The following is a 25,015-nucleotide window of genomic DNA, read 5'->3' as shown; positions in this document are numbered from 1 at the left end:
GACATGCAGAGAGGGCCAGGAGGGAAGGAGAGATGAGGGACCTGGAGGAGAAGAGGGGAAAAGAGGACTGCAGCCTTTCAGAGGGGTGCATCTTGCTCCCTGGGACTTCTCACTATGGGGAAGACCTTTGTCCTCCAGCAGTCCCATTCCTACAGAGCACTGTCTCCAAAACACCAGAGTCTTTTCTCTACTGAAGTTCCCAAGCCTGCCATTACAGCAGCCCTGTGCCAACACCAACTGAAGCTCACTATGCCCTGGGTATTTCTAAGAGTGATGGCAGGCAGACAAGGATCCTGGAATGGGGGAAGCACACAGCTGCTGCAGTGGCACAGCCTGCTTAAAGGTCACTGCTCACCGTCCCCTCTGACTTTCACATCTGTAAAGCTGTGTGCAAACACACAAAATACACTGCCTCTGTGATTCAGTTATACACAGCCAAGCACACACAGTACATCAACTGGGGAGAAGCTGCTGGAGGGACTAGAAGGCACCTTGGGGCAGCAGATCCAGACAGTTCCAGTCTGGCTGGTCCACAGGTCATCCATCCTATACTTCATCAACCACTCTCCACTATGAGAGCATAGCTTTCAGTACCAAAATCTGTGTCTGCAGCTCCCATGGGAATGGAGAAAGGGAAGATGGAGGCCATCACCATGGACTTGGGGCTCAACTGTGGCTCGGTTTCTCTCAATAGAAACATCTGGTTCATTAGATGAGGCAGGTGCTGAGACTGCCCATGTCTGGCCAGCACATCTGTCTGCAGAGGAGGGTGTCTGCTGAATCCTTACTTCTCAACAGGAGTTAGAACTTTGAGTTGTAATTAAAAAACAAGAAAAGTGAAGAGCATCTTGACAGCTCTCTGCCAGCGACAGAGCTATGAATAGACTCAGAAGCACCTGCAGACATGCATGAGATGAGAAACCAATGCTCCTCTGCTCATTACCAAATGTCACCATCTCCCTACCCCTCCATCCCATGTAGCTACCAACAGCTGTCCTCAAGGTGTGGCAGAAGAGCCAAAAACATGGTCCCCATGATTCCACACACTGAGCAGATCCACCATAGGGCAGGGCAGGAGAGGTGCTGGGAAGGTATCCCGAGTCTTTCCCTCCATCCCTCTAAGAGAGACAGACAAGAATGGCTTCACCTCCTGCTCACCCTGAGCCGCTGTCATGGTAACACACATGGTTCCCATTTGGGAAAGAATGGGTACTTCTGCTTGTTTGTCCAAGGAGGAGGCAGCACCCTGGTATTTCAAGCAGGGGAAGAGCAGGAAAGCAAGCAAGACAGTCAGAGGTGGATCATGGACAGGATAACCAGACTGGCCACTCTGTGCTTCAGCAAGGCAAAGTTTACCAACACCACACCTGCAAGAAGGCTGCAGTACTCAGCCATTCCACCTCTGCTCCTCATAGCTGGGCAATGTGCCCCTGGGGCCAGAGATACTCTCTCTCTCTCCAGGGCACACTGAGACCCTGCACTAAGGCTGATAGAGGACTTGAGCTCCACAGAACCAAAGAGAGCCTGAGCACCAACCAGGCTGTATGGCACAGCGGGTGCTCAGCAGGGAGGCTCTGCCTCTGCAGGGCAGAGCCTGTATCAGTGAGTTAAGACTCAGTGAAACATCTCAGGAAGGTTTCTGTCTCTTACAAGTCCTTAGACACACAGGGGCTGCAAACAACACTTCCATTGCTCAACCACAACAGACCCTTTGGCAGAGTTTGGAGCTTCAAGAGACTGCAGCTCAGCTGAACCTCAGCAGATATTGTTCAATGAGGAAGAGCAAGGCTGAGGTTTCAGCCTACATACCAGATCCAGGGCTCCATCTGGAACCACTCTGCAATCCTAAAATCCATTTGTCCAGGCCTATATGAACCTTGCTGACCTGACACTGGCTAACTTACCGTTCTGGTAGAAGAGCAAAGCCAGGTTATTAGCCCGGTTGTCTAAGGAGAAAAGATTAGTTTGGAGCCTGTTCAGTTCACCAAAGTGCCTCTTCATGAGCATCTTCAGAAGTACAAACAGCAGGTGGGCAGGAGTCATCTCTGTTGTGTCCTGGCAGGACCTCTCCATTTCCCCAGTGAGATGTGTACTTATCTTTCCCACAGGCAAACAGGAGAGATTTTCTAGGTATCAACTGGAGGTGATTATTTCTTTCCTAGAAACAGTGTTCAGAGAGGAGAAGGAGAGCCCAATACCAAGCAAAACATTTATGGTTGATTCACCCAGCATTTATGGTTGATTCACCCATCCCTTTTTCTACAGCTCTGGTACCGCAGATTGGCAGAAATCTGCAGCAGAGGTCAGGGGGCTCCTCTGGCTCGACAGCACTGGAAGGAGCTGCCTGGCAATCCCCACGCCTCCCCCCTTCTGCCCTTGCCCTCTCTGGAGCTAAAGCCACAAAATATGTGCTCGTATTTGATGTCTCCTATTCACAACACACAGCTGAGTAAGAGCCTCTGTCGTACAGGGGATAACTTTTTTTTTTTCTTTTCAGTAGGAGAGATCCAGCAGAAACAAAACTATAGATAATATACGGCCAAAAGAGTTTAACGGACCCTCAGCTTTTCCTCCTGGGTGCCAACCAGCACGCACAGCCTTTGGCATCTCCAGGAGAGCCTTACAGGGAGACACTCATACTGCAGCCACCAGCAATGGTCAGTCCCAGGGTGCATCTGCTGTGCCCCATGTCCTCTCTGCTGGGGATGCAGACAGCCCAGCAGTGCAGCTGTGCCACTGTGCTCTTCTCTCCAGCATCTGCCTGTCGGCTCGCTGGAAAGATCATGGAGCTACTGCTAATTTCATTAGCAGGCCCATCAAGCGGTTCATCAATCTGTGATTTCCTGGCTTGCTGCCTCGAGAAAACAAACGGGATCTGCTCCGCATTCAGAAAGCCATCCTCCGGGGTAATTTGTCTGACAGCTTAAGTTTCCCGAGTGGATTATTATCTCGGATTAAAACTAAGGGGGGTGAGAGGAAGATCGGGTTTTTTTTCGTTTTCTCCAGCAAGAAGCGAAGATATCCCCTAAACTGTGAGCATCTCCCCCAGCCGGAGCCAGGAGCTGCCCCGCTCCGGGGACGGGCAGGAAGGAGCGCAGGCACCGCGCCGGGCCGCCCGCATCGCCCAGCAAACCAGGCGCAGGGAAAAGCAAACCCGGCGCTGCTCTGCCCGCCGCTACGGGGCCGTGCGGCGGTTCCGCGGCTCACAGCTCCCTCTCCCGGCCCAACCGCAGCAGCCGCAGCCTCCCTCCCGTCTCCCCTCGCACGGGGCGGCTCACGGCGCTCGGTCTGAGCGGAGGGAGAAGCTGGGAGCCGAGGGTTTGGTAGCGGAAGAAGTCAGAGCAGAAGACAGTTCATCTCCAACCACAGTTAGCTTCGCTCTGACAGATGCACCCCCCCCCCCCCCGTATTTCATCGAGGCAACCAAAAAAAACATTACTGTGCTCTGAGTTCCAATTTTGGTAATTTAATCTTCCCTCTCCCAGAAATCCCAGAAAGCAAGGCCGTTCCATTTCAAACAGAAAATCATCCAACATAAAGGAAGTCAGGCTCATTTGAGAGGGAATAGAAAGGACAAAGCAAGTGTTCTCCATTTTCCACCATGAGCCTTTGTGCTTTGGCATGCCCTTATCTGTCATCCCACTATTTTAGCCAAACTATGAGTTGAATTTGACCCAGCACACGAATTTCCCCATAATTCCCTTCTCTAACAAGCTTCCTCCTCTTTGGAAGCCTCTAGTGATGGTGCTGAGCTTGCAGGGACTACATGGCCACTCTCACCTGCTTGCACCATGGACCCACAAGGCTTTGCTGGTGGCTGTGATGGGGTAAGGTTTTTGTCCTTGCACACTCATCCCCATGACTGCCATTCATTTCTCCAGACAGCAACTGGCCCTAAACTCCCACCGACTACAAGAAAACCTCCTGCCTAAGAAAATAAATGCATTCTACACTCTTTCTGAGCTACCCACAGTAAAGCAAATATGGGCACAGTTGGGTCCTATCACCGCTTTGTTCCTTAAAAATATGTCATTTCAGTCATACCCTTCCTGGCACATCCAGCCATCATTAAATAGATGAGAGACAGCTGCTATCTTCGTTCCTCTCACAGTGCAACAGGCACTGTCATTCAATAAGGAGCAGTCTTCACATCCACCCTGCACTCATCATCCGAGTCCTCTGTAGTCCAAATGGAAATCCCTCCACCACTGCAGCAGGAGAGCAGGAGGAAGTGCTGTTTCCTGGTAAGAGAGATGTTTGGGCTACCCGTGTGTCTGTGCTGGGGCAATTTGATGGCTGAGCACTGAATGCAGCAGAAAGAACAGCGCAGTGGGCAGCTGCCTGCTCTTCCAGCTGGATGCCCAGCCTCGCAGTAAGAGGTGGAGATGACCTATGGGGTGACAGTGTCCCAGACAAGCTTCCCTGTCTGCAGATATGAGAGGCACAAGTTGGACTTTCTCACTTGAGATGGTACTCCAGGTACCCCCCCATCAAGGTTCACATCCCACTTTCCACTAAGGCAAAAAGAAGTGTGATCGACAGAGACCTTTTCCTGAAGCTGGAAGGAAACATCAGTAGTGACATTAGTCATCCTCCTCTTCTTACTGACCCAAGTCAGAAGTTTCACAAGAAATGAGACAGGATTGAGGAGGAGCTAGGACAATTGCCTGATTTTGAGCCATCTCAGGAGCTGCCACTCAGTGGCAATGCTAAGAACATGTGAGAAGTCCTGTCAAGGCAGTCAAAGGTGCTCCCATGGGAAATAGAAACTGCCTCAACACAAGGCAAGACATCATCTAGCTGAGATCTGCACGCTCTCATTGCGACCCAGTAGGTGTAGCTTCACCCTCAACCTTAGACAGACTGTCTGAACTATCTGAGAAGAAGTCTTCCAGATCCTGCTGCCTCATTTGGGACTCCAGGACACTAATGCGCTGCTTGAGTTTCATCTGGGCATCATTGTACTCCGTCAGGAGCCTTCCAAGGCGAGTGTGAAGTATGTCCAGGTTCAAGGTCAGTCTCTCCAGCTTTTCTTCCACACTCTTCCCTTCCATGCTTTCTTCTTCAGCTGACTCATCCAGCAGGCCTTCCTTGCTAAGGATCTCCCGGCCACGTTCCTCCAAGACCTTTTTGGCATCAGGATACTCTGTGACCGCTTCCATTAGATCTTCCTTTGACAGGCAGAAAAGATCAGAGTAGCCCAAGCTACGGATGTTGGCTGTGCGCCGGTTGCCCATTTTGCTCCCTTTAATGTTCAGGATGCTGATCTCACCAAAGCAGCCACCTGCAGTGAGCAAAGCATATTGCGTTATTCCATCATCTGCCACCACGGCCAGCTTCCCCTCCTTGATGATGTACATCTCTTTTCCAATATCTCCCTTGCGGCAAATGTAATCCCCTGGGCTGAACACCTGAGGGCGAAGCTTCAGCACCAGCTCCACCAGTAGACCTGCCTCACAGTCCTGGAAAATCCTCACCTTCTTCAGTGTCTCCAGGTGAACATTGATGGCAATCTCTGCCCTTAGTTTATCAGGAAGACTCTTGAGAACTTCCCGTTCATCTACTGCCTTCTTGTTGGTCCACAGGTAATCAAACCACTTGATGACTTTGGTTTCCATGTCTTTGCTCACCTTGCGGAACTGCATGTAGTGTTTAATGGCATCGATTTTTGCCTGGAACTCTGCTCTGGTGGCATTCATGTTGGATATCATGGATCCTACATTCCCCACAATGGTGGCAAAGATGAGGACACCGATGAGGAAATCAAAGATCACAAAGAGGTATTCTTCATCGCGCACTGGAGGAGGGGTCTCTCCAATGGTAGTCAAAGTCAGGGTAGACCAGTAGAGACAGTAGACATACTCCCGGGTGAGGTACCCGTATTCAGGGTCTGTAACATTGGGATAGACCCAGGTATCTTCTCCAAAGCCTATGGCCTTGGAGATGGCATAGTAAATGCATGCATTCCAATGGATGATCACCAGGATATAAAGAACCAAGTTGCCGATGCGGAAGATGTTGGGGTAGCTGGTTCTGGTCTCTGTCCTGTCAAAGAACTCAAACATGCGGGAGAAGTGCAGCAGCCTGTTGAATCTCAGCTCAGGGCGGTGCAATCCCACAGCAAAGTACACCAGGTCTGTGGGCAGGATGGAGAGAACATCCAGCTTGAACTGCAAGGTGTAGATGTAGTTATCCCGTAATTTCTTCAGGTCCTTAACCAGGAGGCCCTGTTCCAAGAAACCTAACAGAGAAGGGAATGAGAGAATTATTTTGGCTTTTGTTAAACCCTACGGCAGGCTTTGTAAGCACTTCTGATAAATATTTCATGGTATGCCATAGAAATGCGTGCATATATACAATCCTCCAAACATTACCAGTTCCACCTGTAAGCCAAGTAGGTGGCTTACAAGCTTTTGTTATCAAGCATTTGGGAAAAGCCATGTAAAGATAATGCTTAGGAATTCACTCTGTTCCAGGAAGAAATAGGAACACAAAGGTTTTCCTTCTCCAGACTAGGAATTATTGCAGTTCCAGACAGAAGCTGTACAGCCACCTCCTCCATTCCAAGAGCATGAAATACTACTATTTTTCCGTGTAGATAATTCACTAGTTGAACTTGTGCAAAATCAGAGATACGGACATTCAACTCTGCCTGAATACTAATAGTAATGAGGGTAATTTTGTACAATTATTGAAAGGTGAAATTGGAAGCCAGGATGATTAATCTTTCATTCTGAAACTTACCTCATTTCTCAGATCTTTAAATTAGACTCTTTCTCTGGAGACTTGCTTCATACTAGTGAGAACTAAGGTAGACAAAACCCTCCTTTTAATGGAGCTATAGATTACGTCCCTCCACTTTTAGGATGTTAGAGCAAAGCATTCACAAGGCAGGATGCTCACCTGTGCGCAGGCGGATCACTATGTCCCCAGTGTAGATGCAGTCTGAGATGTAATCTAGCACCAGCCAGAGGACAACATAAGTCTTCTGCAGGTCACTGAAGCAAGCCCTGCAGGATGAGGCGGTGAGACCAACAAATCTCTCTCCCAACCGAATATAGGCTGATTCTTTCCTTTAGCTTCCCACCGCCCCACAGTCATCAGCACCAGCTGTCTGAGCCTCACCTGAGCCACAACAAGGACGTGAAGATGAGGGCTAGAGGAGACAGGAGCCCTGCAACACCCCAGCTCACCTGGCCACAAGAAAGCACCAGTTGTAGAGAACAGGAACAGCAATGACGGCCAGCCAGCGGTAATACCAGTCCCCTGCAGGGTCCACCACAAAGGACTGCCATTTCTTCCTGGAAGCAGAGAGAGGCCAGAGCTGGCAATGCGTGAATAAAGGGCTAAACATAGAAAATAGGGTTGGAAGGAACCAGCCGCGTCATCCCCTTCATCCTTTGCACTAGCCTGGATCAAACAGCTGCAGCTTGACTGCCAGTCTGTAGGCTAAATCCAGTCCCAGGAGTGATAAGTAAAAATGTCCCACATTGTTTAACTTCCTTTATCCCCAAAGTAACGCTCATTAGCATAGCAGAAGAGAAACCACAGCATGGCAAGGCAGAGCAGGTGGCCTCCATGAGCTGCAGAGGCAGAGCCAGAAACAGATGTGCGGATGAGGGTGACCAGAAAACTTCTGTTAGATGACCTTGCCTCTCCTAAATGAGGCATGGATTGGAGCCAGACAGATCTGAGAGAAGACGATTAATTAGAGCGGGAAGGAAAGCTTGCTGCACACCAGAGGGAGCACCATGGGGCTGCCCAAGCCCCAGAGCAGCGGCTGGCATCACAGAGCTGCCATCCCACACCGCCTGCCTGCCTGCTCAGCCCTCTGTCCAGCCTTTGAACTGCTCCCAATCATTTGATCCTGCTCATCTTGGGGTTCTGAGATAAGATGCATGTGCTCCCATGGCCAGATCTCACTGAAGGAGCTGGGGAACAGGAACTCTGCAGCTGGACTGATAGGCTCAGCCACCACCACCTGCTAGGGCAAAACACCTCCCCCTGCATCCTCGCCTCCCTTCCAGCTCTGGAATGTGCAAAGCTCCTCCAGCAATAGGAAAAACGACCCACTTGCCAGCACATTCTCTGTGCTCACCCCACTGCTTCCGACAGCTTCAAAAGCAGACTTGTGCCTTGAAGCCTCCATCAGTGGTGTGCCAGGTGGGAATGGAGCTCAGAGCAGGGCCAGCAGTGCTCCTTCACTCTCCCTCTGGGTGCAACCCTGGACAACCACGTGATTCTCCCCACATTACAAGAGTAAACAGTTGTGTTTTGCTCAGGACAGGATTGATGTGCAGCTTAAATATTTTCTGACAAAGGGACCTCTTGCTCTCTGAGACATAAGGTAACTGGCATCTGGGAAACACCAACTCACCTGCAACCAGCCAGCACTGCTGCAATACTGTATCACAAGTACTAATCACCTCAATAGCAATGATAATCATGGTGGTAGTTTCAGCTTTAAGTCACCAATGCCACCACCTCCCCAGAAGAGCTGTGGTAGTCTCCCTTCTGCAGTCTGTGGGGCAGCACCAAATGCACACACACACACACACACACCCGGCCCAGGGACCTTTATCCTATCCCTTCAGCAGGGATTTTCAGGCTGTAGGATGATAGCACTAAGCTCTACTGTCCCATCCCCTGCAGATGCCTTGCAGGGTGCAGCTTTTCCCAGGGAGCCGTAGGCACGGAGCAGCCTTCTCAGCACACATCAGCTCCTCTCCCTCCAGTAATTAACAAGCTCCTTTTCACCTCGCAGGGCAGAGCACTTTTTTTCCGTGACTAGCAACAGCCCTGATACAAGGCTCAGATACCTGCCTCCTATAGAAAAGGATCATTTCTTGGTGTTTTAATTACCGTGTACAATGGTAGGGTCCAGACTAGTCCGTGAGCTTTGCCCCTTAATTAGCCAGCAGAAGAAAAGCCAGGTTATTGCTTTTCAGCGGCAGTGCAAGCTGAGGAGATGAAAGCACTGGGTCTGAATGAGCCTTTTCAGAAAGCTGCCGTCATGGTGTCTGACCTCGGAGGTGGGGAGACGGGCAGCAGCAAACGCACTCCCTCCGTCTCCCTTCCTCCTGCAATGATGAATGAGGCTGGAGGAGCCCACTGGCTTGTGCTTGCCTTGGCATCCAGCGTGGACTCTCCGTGTCCCTTGCTCCTCACATGCACAGCTGCCAGTACAGCTTTTTGCAGACCCATCTTGGCTCAGGTGCCAGCAGAGCACAGCGGAGCCCTCCTGCTGCTGCCACCCCCTGCCCCTGGGCAGAGCTGAGCCCACCGCCCGTGGGACACCTGGCCCTCCCCCATCACTGCCTACACAGCATCGCATGTGGCCAGTCTTCAGCCCAGGGAGGCTGTGTCACAGGTAAGGGCCCTACTTTTTGGTTTTCTCCTCGGTCTCCTCATCCTCTGGATCGCTGCTGGCATCAGCAGGCACTGTCTGCAGCTCAGGGCCCTGGAAGCGTTCAAGGAAGGGGTCTGGCCTCTGCTGCTCCTCCTGCAAGCTCTTGCTGGCCCAGTCCCGCAGCACCAGCACAAGCCTGACAATCCTAAATGGGGGAAAGAGGCAAAGTCAGGAGCTGCCCACACAGCGAGGAGAAAGCAAACGTTTGTGACAAAAGCCAGGTCAAAGCCAGGCACAAAAGGTTCAGACAAGAGCCTAAGAACAGCTCTCCAGCTTCCTTCCATGCTCTGGAAATGCATAGGACCCAACCCTGCCCTGCAGCCTGCCCCCAAACCGCTACCTGGCCAGGGCTCGTCTGCCTTGGAAAGGGGGGGCAGCTGGCTGCTCCTCCCCATATGCAGGAGTTCCTCTGTGCAGCTCCAAGGTCTCATCTTGGGTCGAGCGGGTCCTGCAGTGGGGAGAAGGAAGGGCAATGGCTTCACTGCACATCTCAATGCCACCACTCCTGCTGGGTGAACCAGGGGAAGCGGACAGCTGGGGTGTGCCACTGTGCCCTGAGACTCAGCCCTGCCCCACCAATGCCACCCTCTCCTGAGCCATCCTGACCTGCTTGTGCCAAGCCCTGTGCTCTGTGCATCAGTCCTGGCTCTGGTTGGTAGGGGTGGGCAGGGGCCAGGCAGCTGTAGGCCGTTACTCCTTGCCATCATCCTTCCAGCGAGCTGCGCCAGGGACCTAGGAAGAGCAAAGAGCAGGAGCTCAGGGAGCAGCAGGCAGTGTATGGTGTGAGCACTGAGTTATGGTACAGCACCAGAGGAAAAAGAGGCAAAGCCTAAGGCATGTGCCCACCCCGTGTTTTCCATTTAGCTCTCACTGCAGAGCCCTATGAGGCATTGTACTCTCCCCAGGAGGCCCTACATCTACCCATGAAAGATGTTCTCCCCACCACCTGGGCTCCTCAGCCATTGCCAGGGCAACAGCATCTGTAGCACTGTGCCCTGGTGACGAGCTGCAGCTCTCCTACAGCCCAAGGGTGAGAAAACAGTCCCCACGAGGGATGGGAGAGCCACCGAGGGCAGAGATGCTGTACACACAGCAGCACAAGATGGGCTTAGCATGTACAAGCTTGCATTTGAGCAGCCCGCCCATTGAGCCCCTCCACATCCCTGCAGCCATGGGCACATGAGCAAAGCAGGCTCCTGGGGACAGCTCACCAGTGCTCTCCCACAGCAAATCCCACTGATAATGAACTGCATGGTCAGGGGTAATGCCTTGCACAGCCCTGCCCACATCACTATTATGCACACACATTGTGGAGGTCTGGGACCACACACGCAGAGCTGCCCACAAACCCAGCCACCTCCCCACAGTGACAGAGCACCACCAAGATGCCAGCACGGCCCACTTACGAGCCTGACGTCCCTCGAGGCCTCCAGCAAGCTAGCAGGGGTCGGCAGGGGGCATCTCCTCATAGGAGACTCAGCAAACACCACAGCCACGTGGCTGCAGAGGGGTCCCCACAGTGCCCAGGACAGGTGATGCACAGTGTGTGTGTCCCTTCACTGCTGCACACTCCTGGCCCCTGGGCTCCCTCGATGCCCCAAGCAGCACAGCGTGCGTCAGAGTAGTCAGCCACAGCAGCTTTGTAGCCAGAGATCAAAGAGGAGGAGGGACACTGCTCCCTCCCACACATCCCCTTCTTCCCCACCGACCCTCCCTCCCCTCCATCCAGTTACCTGTTCTCAGGCAGCAGGAAGCCGCATTTGCTTCTCAGGAATCCCAGAGAAGAGATCCCAGCTGCAGAGTTTGATGATGATCAAGAATTGAGCCTGTCACTGGTGTCTGCCTTGTTGTTTTGCACACAGAGCCACTCTGACAATCAGCTGGCAGAGCGCTTGCATCCCCAAGACTATAAGGAATGGGCTGACTTTCATTCTTTCCCACTCACATCCAACTGCATGCAGCGACTGAAGCTGGGTCAGTCCTTTCCATGGGCGCAGATTCAAGCACACTGTGCAAGTGCGATCTGAGAGCACCAGCATCCAGGGTCCATTCAGCACCAAAACTTTACCTTTTCTTCCTTCAAAGCCTCATTCTCTACCTCACTGAAAATCTTGGCAGCAGCGAGCTTGAATAGATGTGGAACTTCTGCAGCCTTGGTTAGGAGCACTGGAAGGACACAACGCCTTCCCTTGTCCCCATGCCACAGAACCAGCGACAGGCCAGAAGCAGTGGCAGCAGCTCGTCTCCCTTCCCACCTCTCCTTTTGCTCCCTGCCTGCAGCCCCCTCCAAAAATGTGGGAGCTCCAGGAGCCTCGCTGCTTCTGTCCCTTTGGTGCACCTCCCTCCCGTGTCAGATTGCACGAGCTGCCTCTTTTTCTAAGCATGTTGTTGTGGCAGCCTCCCCTGGGGACACCCAGCTCTCCCACACGTACCTTCCTGGGACAACAAAGGAGGAAAGCTGCAGATACACCTAAGAGCAGGGCAGCATCCTGCTGCCAAGGGGGAAAACCTCAGCCACCCCAAACCAGGATTCGGTGACACAGGAGACACATCCAGCACACATAGAGTTTATTAAAACATGCACTTCATGGGTCAGTGTTTCTAGATTTAAAGAAGGACTTGAGCCTGAGGCATAGGACTGGGATTTGACCCAGCAGCAGCTCAGCACCACACAGCCCTTTGCTCAAACCTCCCCTCAGTGAGAGGGGGGGAGAAAATCAGGGGAAAGAAAGCAAAGTAGAAGTCATAGGTGGAGGTTAAAGCTATTTACTGACAGAAAAGGAAAAGGAAAATAGTAATGATAATAACATATATTTACAAAGTAAGTGATGCACAATGCAATTGCTGACCACCCACCTACCAATGCCCACCAGTCCCCAAGCAGCAGCTGCTCCACCAGCTCCCACCACTGCCAAGGCTTTCCGCATGATGCCACGTGGCATGGAACACCCTGTGGGCAGTTCAGGTCAGCCGTCCTCACTCCGTCCCATCTCCCTGTGCCCCCCCAGCCCCTCACTGGCAGCACAGTGCCAGAAGCTGAAGACTGAAGGATCCTTGGTGGTTGCAGCACTGCTCAGCGACAGCCAAACATCGGTGTGTTATCAGCCCAAACCCAAAATGCAGCACCATGCCAGGCACTATGAAGGAAAAATTCAACTCTGTCCCAGCTGAAATCAAGACAAAAAAGTCACCTTTTACCCAATGCAACTTCCCATAATTAGCCTTCAGGAACACATCCCATCTGATCACCTCACTTCCATGTATTTCCAGCCTGTCCACATCCCTGAGCCAAGCCAGGAGCCCTGCTGCCATCCCTTACACACACACTGCTGAAGCACAGACCCCCTTCCTGCTCTCACCTGCAGTAAATCCCAGTGCTGTCCTCAACCCAGACATCAGCCACAGGTTCAGACCTGCAATTACTTGTGGGACAGTTATTTATTAGTAGATGTCCAGCTGCCAGATTTACAGCCATAGAGGCTTGATGCAGTGGCAGGCAGGGAACAGCTAAGCATCCATGTCTGTAAATAAGCCATTAAGACATCTGGGTGATTTGCAGATCCAGCTACAATCATTTATAGGTGGAACAGAGAGGTCCTATTGCCAACACCTGCCCCAGGCCTGCAGGTACCACTTCAGCAGATGCGTTGGATGAACCACTATGAGAATCTCAGTTCGCTGTGAATCCAAGTGTTCCTAAACGTCAAGGAAGGAAAGAAACAGCAGAGCTGTTGAACTGGGCTTGGTTTTTGGCACCTGAGCCAAGGATTCCCCTCACCTGTGCAGTTGTACCACGCTGAAGTTACAACTTGGCAGCAGACTGGGAGTGATCCTGCCCTCTGGCACTGGCAATCTCACAGATACCCACTGCTGCCCAAACGGGCAACTGTCCATGGCCTGTCTGGTGCCTGCACTGTTATTACAAGGTCTTACAATTACCCCGGGGAGGTTTCCCATGTACATCTCCCTGGGAAAAAGCCAAGCTCCTGGATAAGTCCGGAGTCTCTATAGAGCTCAGCAGTGCTCTTAGAGCCACCTGGGATATGAGCACTTGCAAACCCACTGCTGAGAGCCTCCAGCATGACAGCAGCCAAGGAGGTGGTGCCACAGCAGAGGCCATAGATCATAGAATCATAGAATTGTTAGAGTTGGAAGGGACCTTTAAAGGTCATCTAGTCCAACTCTCCTGCGGATGGCAGCCCCCAGCTCCTCCAGGCCCACCCCTCTCCTGGAGCAGGGGTCGCCCTGGCACAGGACAACTCACACAGTTGTTCAAGGAAGAAAAGAAAACCTAGCAGCAGTTCAAAAGCACCCAAACACTGCACAAGCTTTTGGGGTGGAAGTTGAAGAAGAGACCACAGTAACTGTCACTGGCACAGCTGCCCAGAGAGCTGTGGGTGTCCCATGCCTGGAGGTGCTCAAGGCCAGGGGGGATGGGGTCCTGGGCAGCCTGAGCCCATGGCAGCGGTTGGGACTGGGTGGGCTGGAAGTTCCCCTCCAATCCAAGCCATTCTATGGTTCTATGAATTGGCTGAGAAATTTTATGGAGGTAGAACTAAGTTGTCCAAGCTGTAATGCAGGCAGAGGACCAGCTCAACCATGGCCAGAGACTGTAACAGGACCTGATGCCCACAGAGATGTAACATTTGGGTTTGTGCCTCCTCCAATACACAGCCCAAGGGGCAGAAGCTCTCTCATTGATCTGTGCAGGACAAATACCTCCTGTGTCATTACAAATTTCTTATGAGGCTTGCCTTTTCACAGCAGCTTCTCACATGACGATTGGCCCCGTAAAATACACCACATAGTTGCTACCATACACCAAACACAGCCCGGCCCTGGGTCTACACACACTGGACCATGCTCCCTGTCCCACCCCACCACTCCCTGTCATCCATCTCCAGCTGCTGTGGCCAGGTCCAGCTTTATGGTTCCAATTCAGGTCAAGTTCAAAAGAAACACACAGTTTTACCATCCACAATACGTGAGCAAGAATCCTTTATCTGCTCTCGCCCAGGGTGGGTCGGGGAGCCCAAGGCACACAGTCATCTCCACAACCAGAGCCAGGTGTTGACGAGGCAGGCAGAGAGCAGCATGGAGTACACCAGGGGCTCCTCTTTCCGCCAGGCTTTGTGCTGCTCCTCCAGCACACACAGCCGCTCCGAGATCCTTGCCAGCTGCAAGGAGAGCAGCGTGAGGAGCACCACCCAGGGCTAGTTGGCAATGCCAGCGAAACCAGGCCCTAGCAACAAGCCCTGGAGCACCCTCAGCCACCCGCCTGCAGCTTTCCCAGGAACCACTGCAGCCCCTACTCTCCTCTCACCTCCTTTTTCATTGCTGTAGCCTCAGCAGCGATGACCTCCTCCGGGGCTGCTCCAACCTCCTGGGAGCTGTGGGAGGAAAACAGAGATGCACACTGTTCAGGAGCTGCAGTTACCCTCCTGTAAACATGGCACTGCCATGGGGAGCCCAACCATGCAGCAATGTGTGCACACCCAGGTCGTGCTGTCAGCATGCAGCATCAGGAGAGAGGAAGCAGCACTCCCACAGCATCTACCAACTTCTTCGTACCCCCATCATGCTTATACCTCCACCATGCAGCCCGCAGTGATCACAACAAAGCACTCAACAAAAGCTACAACAGGCAACAGGAAAGCCACGTGCTTATGTTTCTTTAGAGACCCAACAGACAGAAAACATATTTACCCAGAGTCCATTTCCTACAGCCAGAGGAATCCACTGAGGATTGGATAAACCATCATTAGAGCAGGTCAGGCAAACAGAAATCCCACAGCCAGTGCCCAAATGGAGAGATGGTATTTACCCAGCAAGAGATGACCCAGTGGGTAGGAAGCAGCTACTAGTGGGGGGGACATATCTGAACATGTGCCAGCCTGCCTGGGTTTGCTGGCACCAGGATTTGGTCTGCTCCAATACTTCCCTCACAAAAGGCACTTTTTGCCCTCACAGCAAATGTTATTTGCAACCAGAAGCATAAACAAGGATTCCAACCATGCATCGCTTCCCTCCTTCCCTGAAAACAAAGGGACAGAGGCCGTGGATGAGCATCTCCTGCAGATACAACCTTGCTCCAGGGCTCACAGCACAAAGCCACAATAGATCCATGCTGAGAAATTAGAGTTGCCATGTTCATCTGTTGTTCCCATCATTATAGGGTAGCACTCCATCAACTCATCTGTAATCCATAGCTCTACTGTACACACCAACATGGTGGATGCTCCATCCCTGGAGACACTCGAGGTCAGGCTGGACTGGGCTCAGACCACCTGCTGGAGCTGTAGATGCCCCTGCTCATTGCAGGGGAGTTGGATCTGATGGCCTTTAAGGGTCCTTTCCAACTCAAACCAGTCCATGTTTTGCCACAGGCCCTCACTGACATGTTATGGGTTAACCGGGTTGAATGAGTTCTTCTGAGGAACTCACTCATGACATTCAAGGAATTGACCTGAAAAGACACTCATGAGACAATGCATCCACGTAATGCAGCTGTGGTAAATATGAAAGTCACAACAGAAAGAATATCCAATTTTACCAAGTACAAAGCCATTCAAATTGGACATTTCCTGCAGCTTTTACTTGAAAAATTCCCACTGACACAAGTGAACACCCTTTAGAGTAGAGAACAGAAATTACCTCTGATGACTCATACTTCTCAAGAGGTCACTGCCATGGAAATAATCCAGCCTCTCTCGGAGGCCAGAGCTTTCTTCATTAAAATTTCAGGATAAACAAGTGAGCTCAGTCACTTTTTTATTGTTGTGAGGAGCACAAAAGAATGCATGCATTTGAAATGATGCAAAGTACCAAGAAAAGGCCTTCCAAGTTGCTTGGCTCCTAAGGGAGGTGGAGAGCTGGGAAGAGCTCAGGACTCACCCCACTCTCTAAGTTCCTTCCTCCACAGTGTCACAGCTGAAACTCCTCCACGTCAGACAGGAGGAAGTCCATGTGTGCAATAACCAAAGTTTTAGAAGCTTAAAAAAAAAGCAAAACCACATTTGAAGATGTCCCTGCTTTTAAGCAGTGTGCTGGTCATCACCTGGAACTGCCCAGAGAGAAACTGCTGCCTGCAGCCCTGCTCCAGCCCGGGAAGAAAGGTACCATGTGCCAGGGTGGCATGGATGATGGACCCTCCCCCTGCTCCCCATCTGCCTGGAGGTTTCGCCCAAGGAGAGTCAGAAGTATTCTCACAATTCAACCTTGGTGATTCTGTGATTTTTAGGTGCTTCCGTGTGGAGGCAGAATTTGGATTAGATGATTTTTATGGATCCCTTCCAACACAGGATAGTAGATGAAAAGGTTACTGAAGAGCAACCAAGAGATTGTCATGCATGTTGTGAGGACATGGGAGAGGTGTCTTGGTGACAGGGCCATCTGTGCTGGGTTTTGATTCCCTGCCCACATTTCCCTCCATCAAGCTATCAAGGCATGCAGAAAGAGTAGCACTGAGGAGTAGCTGAAACCCAGCAGTGTCCCAGGAGATGTTAGGTCCCTTGGGTGGCACAAAAACAAGCAGGAGGCACCCAGAGCTGGCAGGATAGGCAAGAAGAAGGGGCTGGAGCAGCCATGTCCTGTGAGGTTAGAAAGCTCAGGGCTGGCTCCTGCCTCGGCAAGGCAAAGCTAGGCCTATATAGAGCAGCAGGGAGGTGGCTCAGGATAAGCCAACGTCACCTGGATGACACTGAGTCTTGCAGACAGTTCTGGACACGGTGGAAGAGCACCTGGCCCAGCAGGTACATGGTCTGGAAGATGTTCTGCATGGAGTAGATCCTGCCCGTCCTGGCAAGGAGGGGAAGTGGAGCACTGTGAGCAGGTGGGGGGCAGGTGTCCAGCCTGGGATGCACACAGAACCACAGTGGTTACTGCCTGGCCTCGCACAGCACAATCACAGGCCCCATGTTCCTCCTGCAGCTCCGAGCACCACAAGGTGATGCCATCAACACCCAGACCTCTGTGTCTCTGGGTGAGAGGAGTTCCTTCAGCAGCCCAGGTTCAGTCACTTAGATCCTCCAAAGGCAGCAATGACAGTGTGACGACCACACCTCTCTGCCAGCCCAGGACAGGCTTTCTTCTAGGTAGAAGATGGCTCTGCTCTGGAATTAAGCTCAATGATTTTCTCCACTGGAGAGAAAGACCATGATGTCAACCACACTACTGTTCACAAAAAGCACACGTGCTCTTTGCTCACCCTGGCTGCAAACCCAACAGCCAGGCAAGGACCCACAGCGCTGCCACCAAGTTCTAAGTGGGGACACGCTGTCCCATGTGCCTCAGGTGGCAGCAAACCTCTCCCTACTGACACCAGAGGACACTTTCCTCTTAACTAGCTTCATGCAAGACTAGAGCTAGCCCTGATTTGGATTCCCCCCCATCTTGGGGCACCAACACAAAGCTCCAAAGATCCCATGGATGCCGGTCCCTACCCACCCTGCACCATTCCAGGTCCATGCTCACCGCTCATGGTGCAGGGCTGGGCTGGGCAAGGCCAGCTGGGTGCTGTCACTTGGGGACCGCCGTGACCCACTGCTGTGCTGGCTCTGCCGCCGTGACCTGCTGCCGTGGTGGCCCTGTTGGCATCAAACACAGATGCATTAGAGTCAATGAATCATTAAGGTTGGAAAAGACCACTAAGATCATCCAGTCCAACCATCAACCCATCACCACCGTGCTCAATTTAGGCAGAGCCAGCCCTGTGCCCCATGAAAAGCCCTCACTGGTGGGGGCATTTCTCAAGCCCCAGCCCAGTAAGATGATCCTGGACCTCCAGAGCAAAGCAAGCACAGGGGATGTGCTCCCTTTGCCAACACATGCACGCCCACCCACCCTCGTTACAGTACCAGTCGTCTGCGATTCTGGGCACTTGATCTGCCAGCCATGTGCATAAAAGGAAGCTCCCCCGATGCAGAGTGCAGAGCCGAGGAGTCTGGGGACATGCACACCTCAGCGCAGGGGACATTCCTCTGCTGGTCCAGCAGGATGGGTCTCAGATCTGCATCTGATGTTTCCACAGAAAAGAGAGAGGGAAGAATGAAACAACCTGAATGTGCCCCGTTGTTCTCAGGGCAGCAGGGAACAGAGATTCTCTCATACAGGGCTGCCAGCCCTGTGTCCACTGTTAATGGATGTACATCAAAAGCCACATTCTGCAGATGTGAGCAATTAGAGAGCCTGGAGAGGTGTGGAATGGAAATCAATTGGATGTACCACTCCAGGAAAACAAGGTTTGGGAACAGCTTGTCAAAGAGCAGGGCCATATGTCTCAGCATCCCCAAAACTGAGAGGAAACTGGAAGACGTGGAAGGAGATGCCTCCAGATTTCACTCCTCACATTTTGTATCGAAGGCCCCTCCTGCCTTCTGCTAGCCATCTTTGTCCACCTTTCATCCTTAGGCATCTCTCCACCTTCCCACACTACTTTCCAGGAGAAAGATGACTACAGTATCTGACTCCTTCCTCTCTTGCAAATCAAATGACTGAGTGCTTTAGAAAACAGTTCTCCCTACAATGTTACAGAGCCCTGCCAAACTTCAGGCACCCCAAAAAAACCCAGCAAATTACCTGCAAGTGAAATCCTAACAGGGATATGTATTGGAAAGGAAGGGGATACACCTTCAGACATGGGCTCCTCATCCACAGGGCTGAAGCTGTTTGCCACGGTGAGTCTGTTGGGGACCCGCATCCTTCGATTGATGTCCTCAGTGAAGAGCAGGTCACAGCGGACTGCGTTCACTTTCTGCTCCAAAAGTGGCCACATCTTGTCTGTTTTCCCCAGATTGCACAGGCAGCCGAGTGACACCTGCATAGGGACAACACACGTGCTGTAAGGCATCTACACACACACAGAAGCAACGACAAACAGAACCATAGGAGATGTGCTGGAGAACAGGGAGTCCTATGGAGCCCAGCTGGCAGGGGAAAGAGCATGGGGTGGGAACAGCTGCCAGTAGGATGGGATGAAAGAACTAAACTGTCCCAGCACACACTTTCACCATACTGTCCTCTAGGGCTGTACTGCATCCGTGCCCATCTCCTGGAGGGATCCACACCAAGGAGCTGAACAGGATGGACTTTGTTTCAGGCAGTGGTGTCAGACAACTGGCCATCATCCCACAGGGAAAGGAAGCCTCTTCCGGCAAGGACACAGCAGGGACACAGGTCCCCAGCCCCTCTGACTCTCTGCTTTCTGATTTATTGCTCTTGACATTACTGATGTACCGTTCTGTGTTCTTCCAGACCCCAGCCAACCCCATTCCCCTACAGACTCCTTGGCCCTCCCTTCTGCCCTCGCAATAGAGAGGAATCCCCCTTTGCTCCTGAGTCAAAATCCCCCAGCACAGCCCAAAGCACTGCAGGAAGGGGACGTTTTCCTCTCCAAAGCTCAGAGGGTGAGAACGGCAGAGGCTCAGCATGCTCTGATCACGCTGGGCTCTATTTTTAGCACCCTGTGTTCTGACGCTGCATTGCCAGCCCAGCCACCCCCAGCTGGCAGCAGCCAGGGCTCCCCACTGCCATCCCCATCCCCATCCCCATCCCCATCCCACCTCCCGGGAGCAGCAGCAGCACTCCTGGAGCCGCACACATGGCCGGAGATGCAGCCCCAGAGCACCAATGCCACCCCACAGCAGCCCTGTAACTCCAGGCATGCCAGGGCGGCTCCCCGCCAACAGTAATCACTTCACTCTGTTCTCTCCTCCTCCATCATTAAAAGCCTTTTAATTAAAGGGACAGAAGCCTGCCCAGCGTCATCAGCTGCGGCACTTTGCTGCTTCCATGTGTGTACGAACGAGATCCCCGTGCCTGCAAATCGCGTTGGTCCCGATACCGAGTCCTGGGACTGTCCCGGAAAGGTGCCATTCCTGAATGCTGTATCAGACACGCAGCCCCACAGCCATGGCAAGCACTGGGTTCCACCTCCGATTTTGGGGTTTTAGAGGAATAAACACCCTGCGCTCTCTTTTCATCCTTCTCTCTGAGAAAGCAGCATATGAGGAGCAATAAACCAGAAAGGGGAAAGAGGTTCACGTCCTAATCGCCTACGGAACTGCCACAGCTCCCAAGGAGAAAACGATTGAGAGGGGAGCGAGCTCTGACAATCTAAGCCACACACACACACCAAAAACCCACAGATGTCAAAATCGATAAGAAGAAAGAGCTTAAATGGCCGGATTTCCGCTTTTAACTTTCTGCAGGGGTTTCTCTAGCTGCTGCCGAGCAATCCTGCTCACGCCGATGGAACACGATCGCTCCCCACCTCCGTGCCCTGCGCTTCTCCTCGCATTGGCAGCGCGGGGGATGTGGCGCTGAGGAGGAGGGAAGCGGAGGGGACCCCCCCGTCCTGCCCTGCGGACAGACCGCCCGCCTCTCTCCCGGCGCGGACAGGAGGGGCAGCGGCATCCCTCCGCCCCAGACGGTCTGGCACCCCCCGCTTGAGGTTCGTGACCGCAGATCTGCTCTGCTCTCCTAAAGCCCCCTCTCCCCCCCCGGAGCCGGGCTTCGCCCCATCGCAGCGCCCGATCCCCGCTGGCGGAAAGGGCGGACCGGGGTGGGAGTGGGCACTTACTTTTTTTTTTTTTTTTTGCAGTTTAAAGCAACTTCTCAACCTGTAAGCAGCTGCTCTTCCTGCCCGGCCGGCGGGGCGGTGATGTCAGCGGGGCGAGCCCTGCCCTCCTGGCACTGCGCCGGGCTTAAAGGCACAGCCGCTGCTCCTGCCGCCGGCCTCCGGGCAGCAGCGGCCGCGCATCGCCGTGCCGGAGCTGAGCTCTTCCGCCTCTCGGTGGAGCGTGCAGCGATAAAACCATCCGTTTGGGATGAATGACGGTTTTAAAAGCTTCTGAATGGGGACGGAGTCCAAGGCCTTACCATAAAATCCAGTTCTGAAAGGGCTTAAAATAAATCTCGCGCTGCCCTAGTCTTGCTATTTAAAGGGGATTATCTAAGAGGTTTAGGCGCGTGCAGAGGAATGCAGAGAGAGCTGTGCGCCCAAATCCCCTCCCGGCGGTCAGGAAATCCCTCACGCTCACCTATCAGCCGGGCTCGTAGGACGTTCTGTCGTTACCATGCCCAGCGATGTGGGTTGCAATGCCCCATCCCACAACCCTCTCCCAGCAGTTTGGGAAAAAGCCACCCTGCGCCGTTTAGACAGTGAGGGTTTTTTAATAAATACCTTTTTGCACAGAAATATACCAAGTTTTACAGAATACAAACCGCAAAGGTAATGACCGTGCATCAAAGACAGAGGATCCAAGAATGCCCTCTGACTCCCTCCAGTCTTTCCCAGCTCTGACCCTGGCACTCATTGCCAGGTTGTCCCATCACCTGCATTTACTAAGGCCAAAAGGCAGCGTGAAGGCCTGGCAGGGGACAGATGAGGTGCCGGCAGCTGCAGACCCCACGGGCTTGTATCCTGCCCCAGGGACAGCCATGCTGGGCAAGCCTCAGCTCCGGGCTGAGAGCATCACTGGGACAAAGGACAGCGGGGGTGGGCAGCCTGCGGGTACACCACAGCCTTCTGGTGCTGGTGGAGACTGGTGCTGGGGTGAATGCTACAGGGTGGCAGTGCTACAAGGTTCTGGGCTGGTACTGAGGGCTGGTGAGAAGAACCCCCTTATAGCCCATCAGACATGACTGGGAAAGGATAGCCCCATCGCACAGAGCCCAGAAGTGGCTGCCTAGGAAAAGGGGGCATGCTGGTCCCAGGGCAAAGCACATGCTCTACCCTGCCCTGGCTCCAAGGGCAGGATTCAGCTCTGCTCCTGTGCCATCAGCATTCCCAGCTGCCAGAGCCTGGTTGGTTGCACAATCATTGTTCACCTTTGCAGCCATCTCTGCCGACAGGCCCTCTGCACCATGGCCGTGGCCATGTGCTCTGCCCACCAGAGCAGCCTGAAGGACAAAAGCCTTGGAAAGAGAGCCAGGACTGAGAGGTTAGGGGAAGGCTGAAGGGAGGTTTGGCACATCTGCAGCCTCCCTGTGCCTGCATCCCACACCTAGTGAGGACACCAAACAGGTGAGGCAGGTACCTGCAGAAAGGAGGTACATCCCCACTGCTTAAAGCCGTGCAGCCATCTTCATGGTTCCAAAGCAACTTACCTCACGTGCAAGACCACCACAAACCTTCCTCCCTTTCCAAAGGGTTCTAGATCACAAAGCACCTTCTTGCCCAGTCCCTCCTCTTTCTCCCAGTAATAAATATCACTACAGGCACAACAGGATGGACTGGGCTCCCCACTCCCACAGGCAGCAAATCCACACAAAGGAGGAATTTTCTCCCCAGTCACAAAACATGGGGACAGAAACGAGCACCGCTCCCGCCTCCTCACCTTCTCTTCAGAGCACCAAGCATCAAACAGAAGACAGTGAGGACTGGGGTCTCAGCATATCACAAAACCAGCCCCTGCTGACTTGGGTATGGAAAAGACCAATCCCAACACCAGCCCCACAGGTGCCTGAGGTCCATGAGCCAGCATGCACACAGGGTAAGGCTGAGCAGTCCTAGAGAGGCAGTGAGGCTGTTTTAGTCATGGGAAATGTTATGTCTGAGGGGAAGTGAAGAAATCCAATGCACCGGAGGGAGGACCCCCAGTTGAGCCAGGAACAAGCTGCTGCTCTGCTCTGGCTGCTGCAGCACTTATGTGAGCAGGGAGCAAGGGGAAGGGGGATAGCTGGTTGAACCCAGAGCCCCACATCCCACCCTCACCCTGCTTGGGGACAGTTGTTTTTTTGGTAAGGAAGGTAAGGCTATTGTGTGATGGCACCAGCTTGTACAAGTGATACAGGGATATCAATGCCACCTGAACAAGGTTCTGGGCATGGCAAGGGGTGTGGGTGCATGAGCATGAGTGTGTGAAGAGGCAAGAGAGGCAGACCCTCTATTTGCCTGCAGTGGGAGCAGCAGCCACAATTTCCTCATACTTTGGTGGAGGGTCGTTGTAGGAGATGCTGGTCTCTTCGCCGCTGCTGCTGTCTGGGTGTCCCGTAACTTCCTCGTAAGACGGTGGAGGGGTGGCACTGGACAGTCTGGAGAGGACAGAGACCGAGTGCTCTGGTGGACAGAGAGTGCCCTCTTGCTGGGGGGTGCCCCCTGCTCTGCTGTCTCCAGCCCCTCGGTTGCTTGCTTCTCGCTGATACTGAGTTTCCCCTTGGCTCTGTGAGCGCTCACGGTACACCATGACCCTGGGGAGGCTGCGTCCCGTTCGGCTGGCCAGGTAGCGGTTCTGGGCGTAGGAAGGGCGGTGACGGGTGGCCTTTTGCAGCTGGCACCTCCAGATGATGAAGAGGGCGATGACTATCAGAAGAGCCACTCCCAAGAGGGGCACCACCACGTACATAGCATCTGAGCGCTCCGTGCTGTGCCCAGGGTCCTTGACAGAGTACACAGAGTTGGTGTAGCCCTTCCAGAACTCCATCTGCAGTAGAAACACAGAAGGAACTACCACGTGCTTCTGCATGAGACAAGCAGCCCCTAACCATCACATGCAATAAGCACTGCTGTCCCCAAGCCCACAGAAGAGGCCTTTCCAGCTGCCTTGCAACACTCTCACCAAGGCTGAGTGGTCCTGCTTAACCAACTACAGGACCCAGCAAAAAAGATGATGGGAACAAACCTCAACAGCAGCCACCAGTCCCCATATTAAGCAGGGAGAAATGTGGCCAAAGTCAAAACCCACCTGGAGATGTGGGGACAGCAGTATACATCTCTTACAAATGCCAGGGGAGTGCCAGTTCAACCTGCAGCTGTGCAGGGAGTCCCAGCAATGACAAGGAGAGAACATTGCCTTGCAAGAGTAAAACATGCTGAAAAGTGAGGCTACAGCATACTGCCTGTGGAATGAAGAGGACAGAGGAAACAGGAGAGGCCATTCCCACTGTGCTTTTCTCCACCCACAGCATACTGAGGCGCAAGTGCCTCACGCATCCACTGAGGAGCACAGTGGGACAAACTCACCGTCTTCTCCTTGTTCTCGAACACTTCCTTGACCTCCTCATAACTGCAGACCTCCTCCATGCACTCCCGCTCGATGGTGCCCTGCCGGATCTCCTCCAGGAAGCCGTTGGCTCGGGGAAAGCGCTTCAGGATTGAGTGGGCATTCCTGGCCCCCAAGAACACTGCAACACACAAAGCACAGATGCTCAACAGCGACAAACCCACACTTGGCCTCTGTGCAGCTGGGTTTTCCCACCCGCTTTTGGTGGAACAGGTATCCCAAACACCAAATGGCCCACAGCTACAGCTCAGTTAGCACAGCAGTGTGCCTGCTGAGGAAGTACACACAGTAGTAGGGTTTCTGGGGTCCGCCCAGAGACATGCAGCACCAGCAGCATTCTTCCAACAGGACTGGATGCTACATACACAGAAATCGGCAGTGTCAGACCACACAGGACAGCTCCAATGGACTTGTTTTTAACCTTCTGCCCTTGATGGGACCTCACAATACTGCCCCTTTACTACATGGCAACTACATCAGAAAAGGACCCAGGGTCAGGCAGAGGCTTCTGCAGGAAAAGGGAGCTCCCAGCATAAGGGCACTGACCCTGTTAGCACAAGAAAGGTGAGATGCTGTCCAAAAAGCAACACTGCACACAGACCGT

At 53.0% G+C, this 25,015-nt stretch overlaps 3 protein-coding genes across 3 annotated transcripts; all 3 read right to left on the bottom strand.

Annotated features, from left to right (window-relative positions):
* Nucleotides 1-4,817: 4,817 nt before the first annotated feature.
* CNGA2 (cyclic nucleotide gated channel subunit alpha 2) lies at nucleotides 4,818-10,116 on the bottom strand (the record flags this gene model as incomplete). Its single annotated transcript, XM_079541824.1, has 6 exons — nucleotides 4,818-6,241; nucleotides 6,904-7,010; nucleotides 7,194-7,301; nucleotides 9,384-9,554; nucleotides 9,750-9,857; nucleotides 10,016-10,116. 6 exons carry the CDS (start codon nucleotides 10,114-10,116, stop codon nucleotides 4,818-4,820), a joined length of 2,019 nt encoding a protein of 672 aa, XP_079397950.1.
* A 4,338-nt stretch (nucleotides 10,117-14,454) lies between these two features.
* Nucleotides 14,455-19,181, bottom strand: LOC306951336 (mitochondrial fission factor-like; the record flags this gene model as incomplete). Its single annotated transcript, XM_079541823.1, has 5 exons — nucleotides 14,455-14,586; nucleotides 14,733-14,799; nucleotides 17,099-17,260; nucleotides 17,882-17,994; nucleotides 19,035-19,181. The coding sequence occupies 5 exons, from the start codon at nucleotides 19,179-19,181 to the stop codon at nucleotides 14,455-14,457; spliced, it is 621 nt and encodes a 206-aa protein (XP_079397949.1).
* A 4,114-nt stretch (nucleotides 19,182-23,295) lies between these two features.
* Nucleotides 23,296-24,619, bottom strand: PRRG3 (proline rich and Gla domain 3; the record flags this gene model as incomplete). Its single annotated transcript, XM_079541869.1, has 3 exons — nucleotides 24,607-24,619; nucleotides 24,372-24,532; nucleotides 23,296-23,832 (listed from the first exon to the last, which is right to left on the bottom strand). The coding sequence occupies exons 2-3, from the start codon at nucleotides 24,429-24,431 to the stop codon at nucleotides 23,296-23,298; spliced, it is 597 nt and encodes a 198-aa protein (XP_079397995.1). The 5' UTR covers nucleotides 24,432-24,532; nucleotides 24,607-24,619.
* Between the last annotated feature and the right edge of the window lie 396 nt (nucleotides 24,620-25,015).

The sequence above is a fragment of the Tetrao urogallus genome (assembly GCF_951394365.1).
Source record: "Tetrao urogallus genome assembly, chromosome: 13".
Taxonomy (NCBI): domain Eukaryota; kingdom Metazoa; phylum Chordata; class Aves; order Galliformes; family Phasianidae; genus Tetrao; species Tetrao urogallus.
This window is presented reverse-complemented; position numbering and strand designations above follow the sequence as displayed.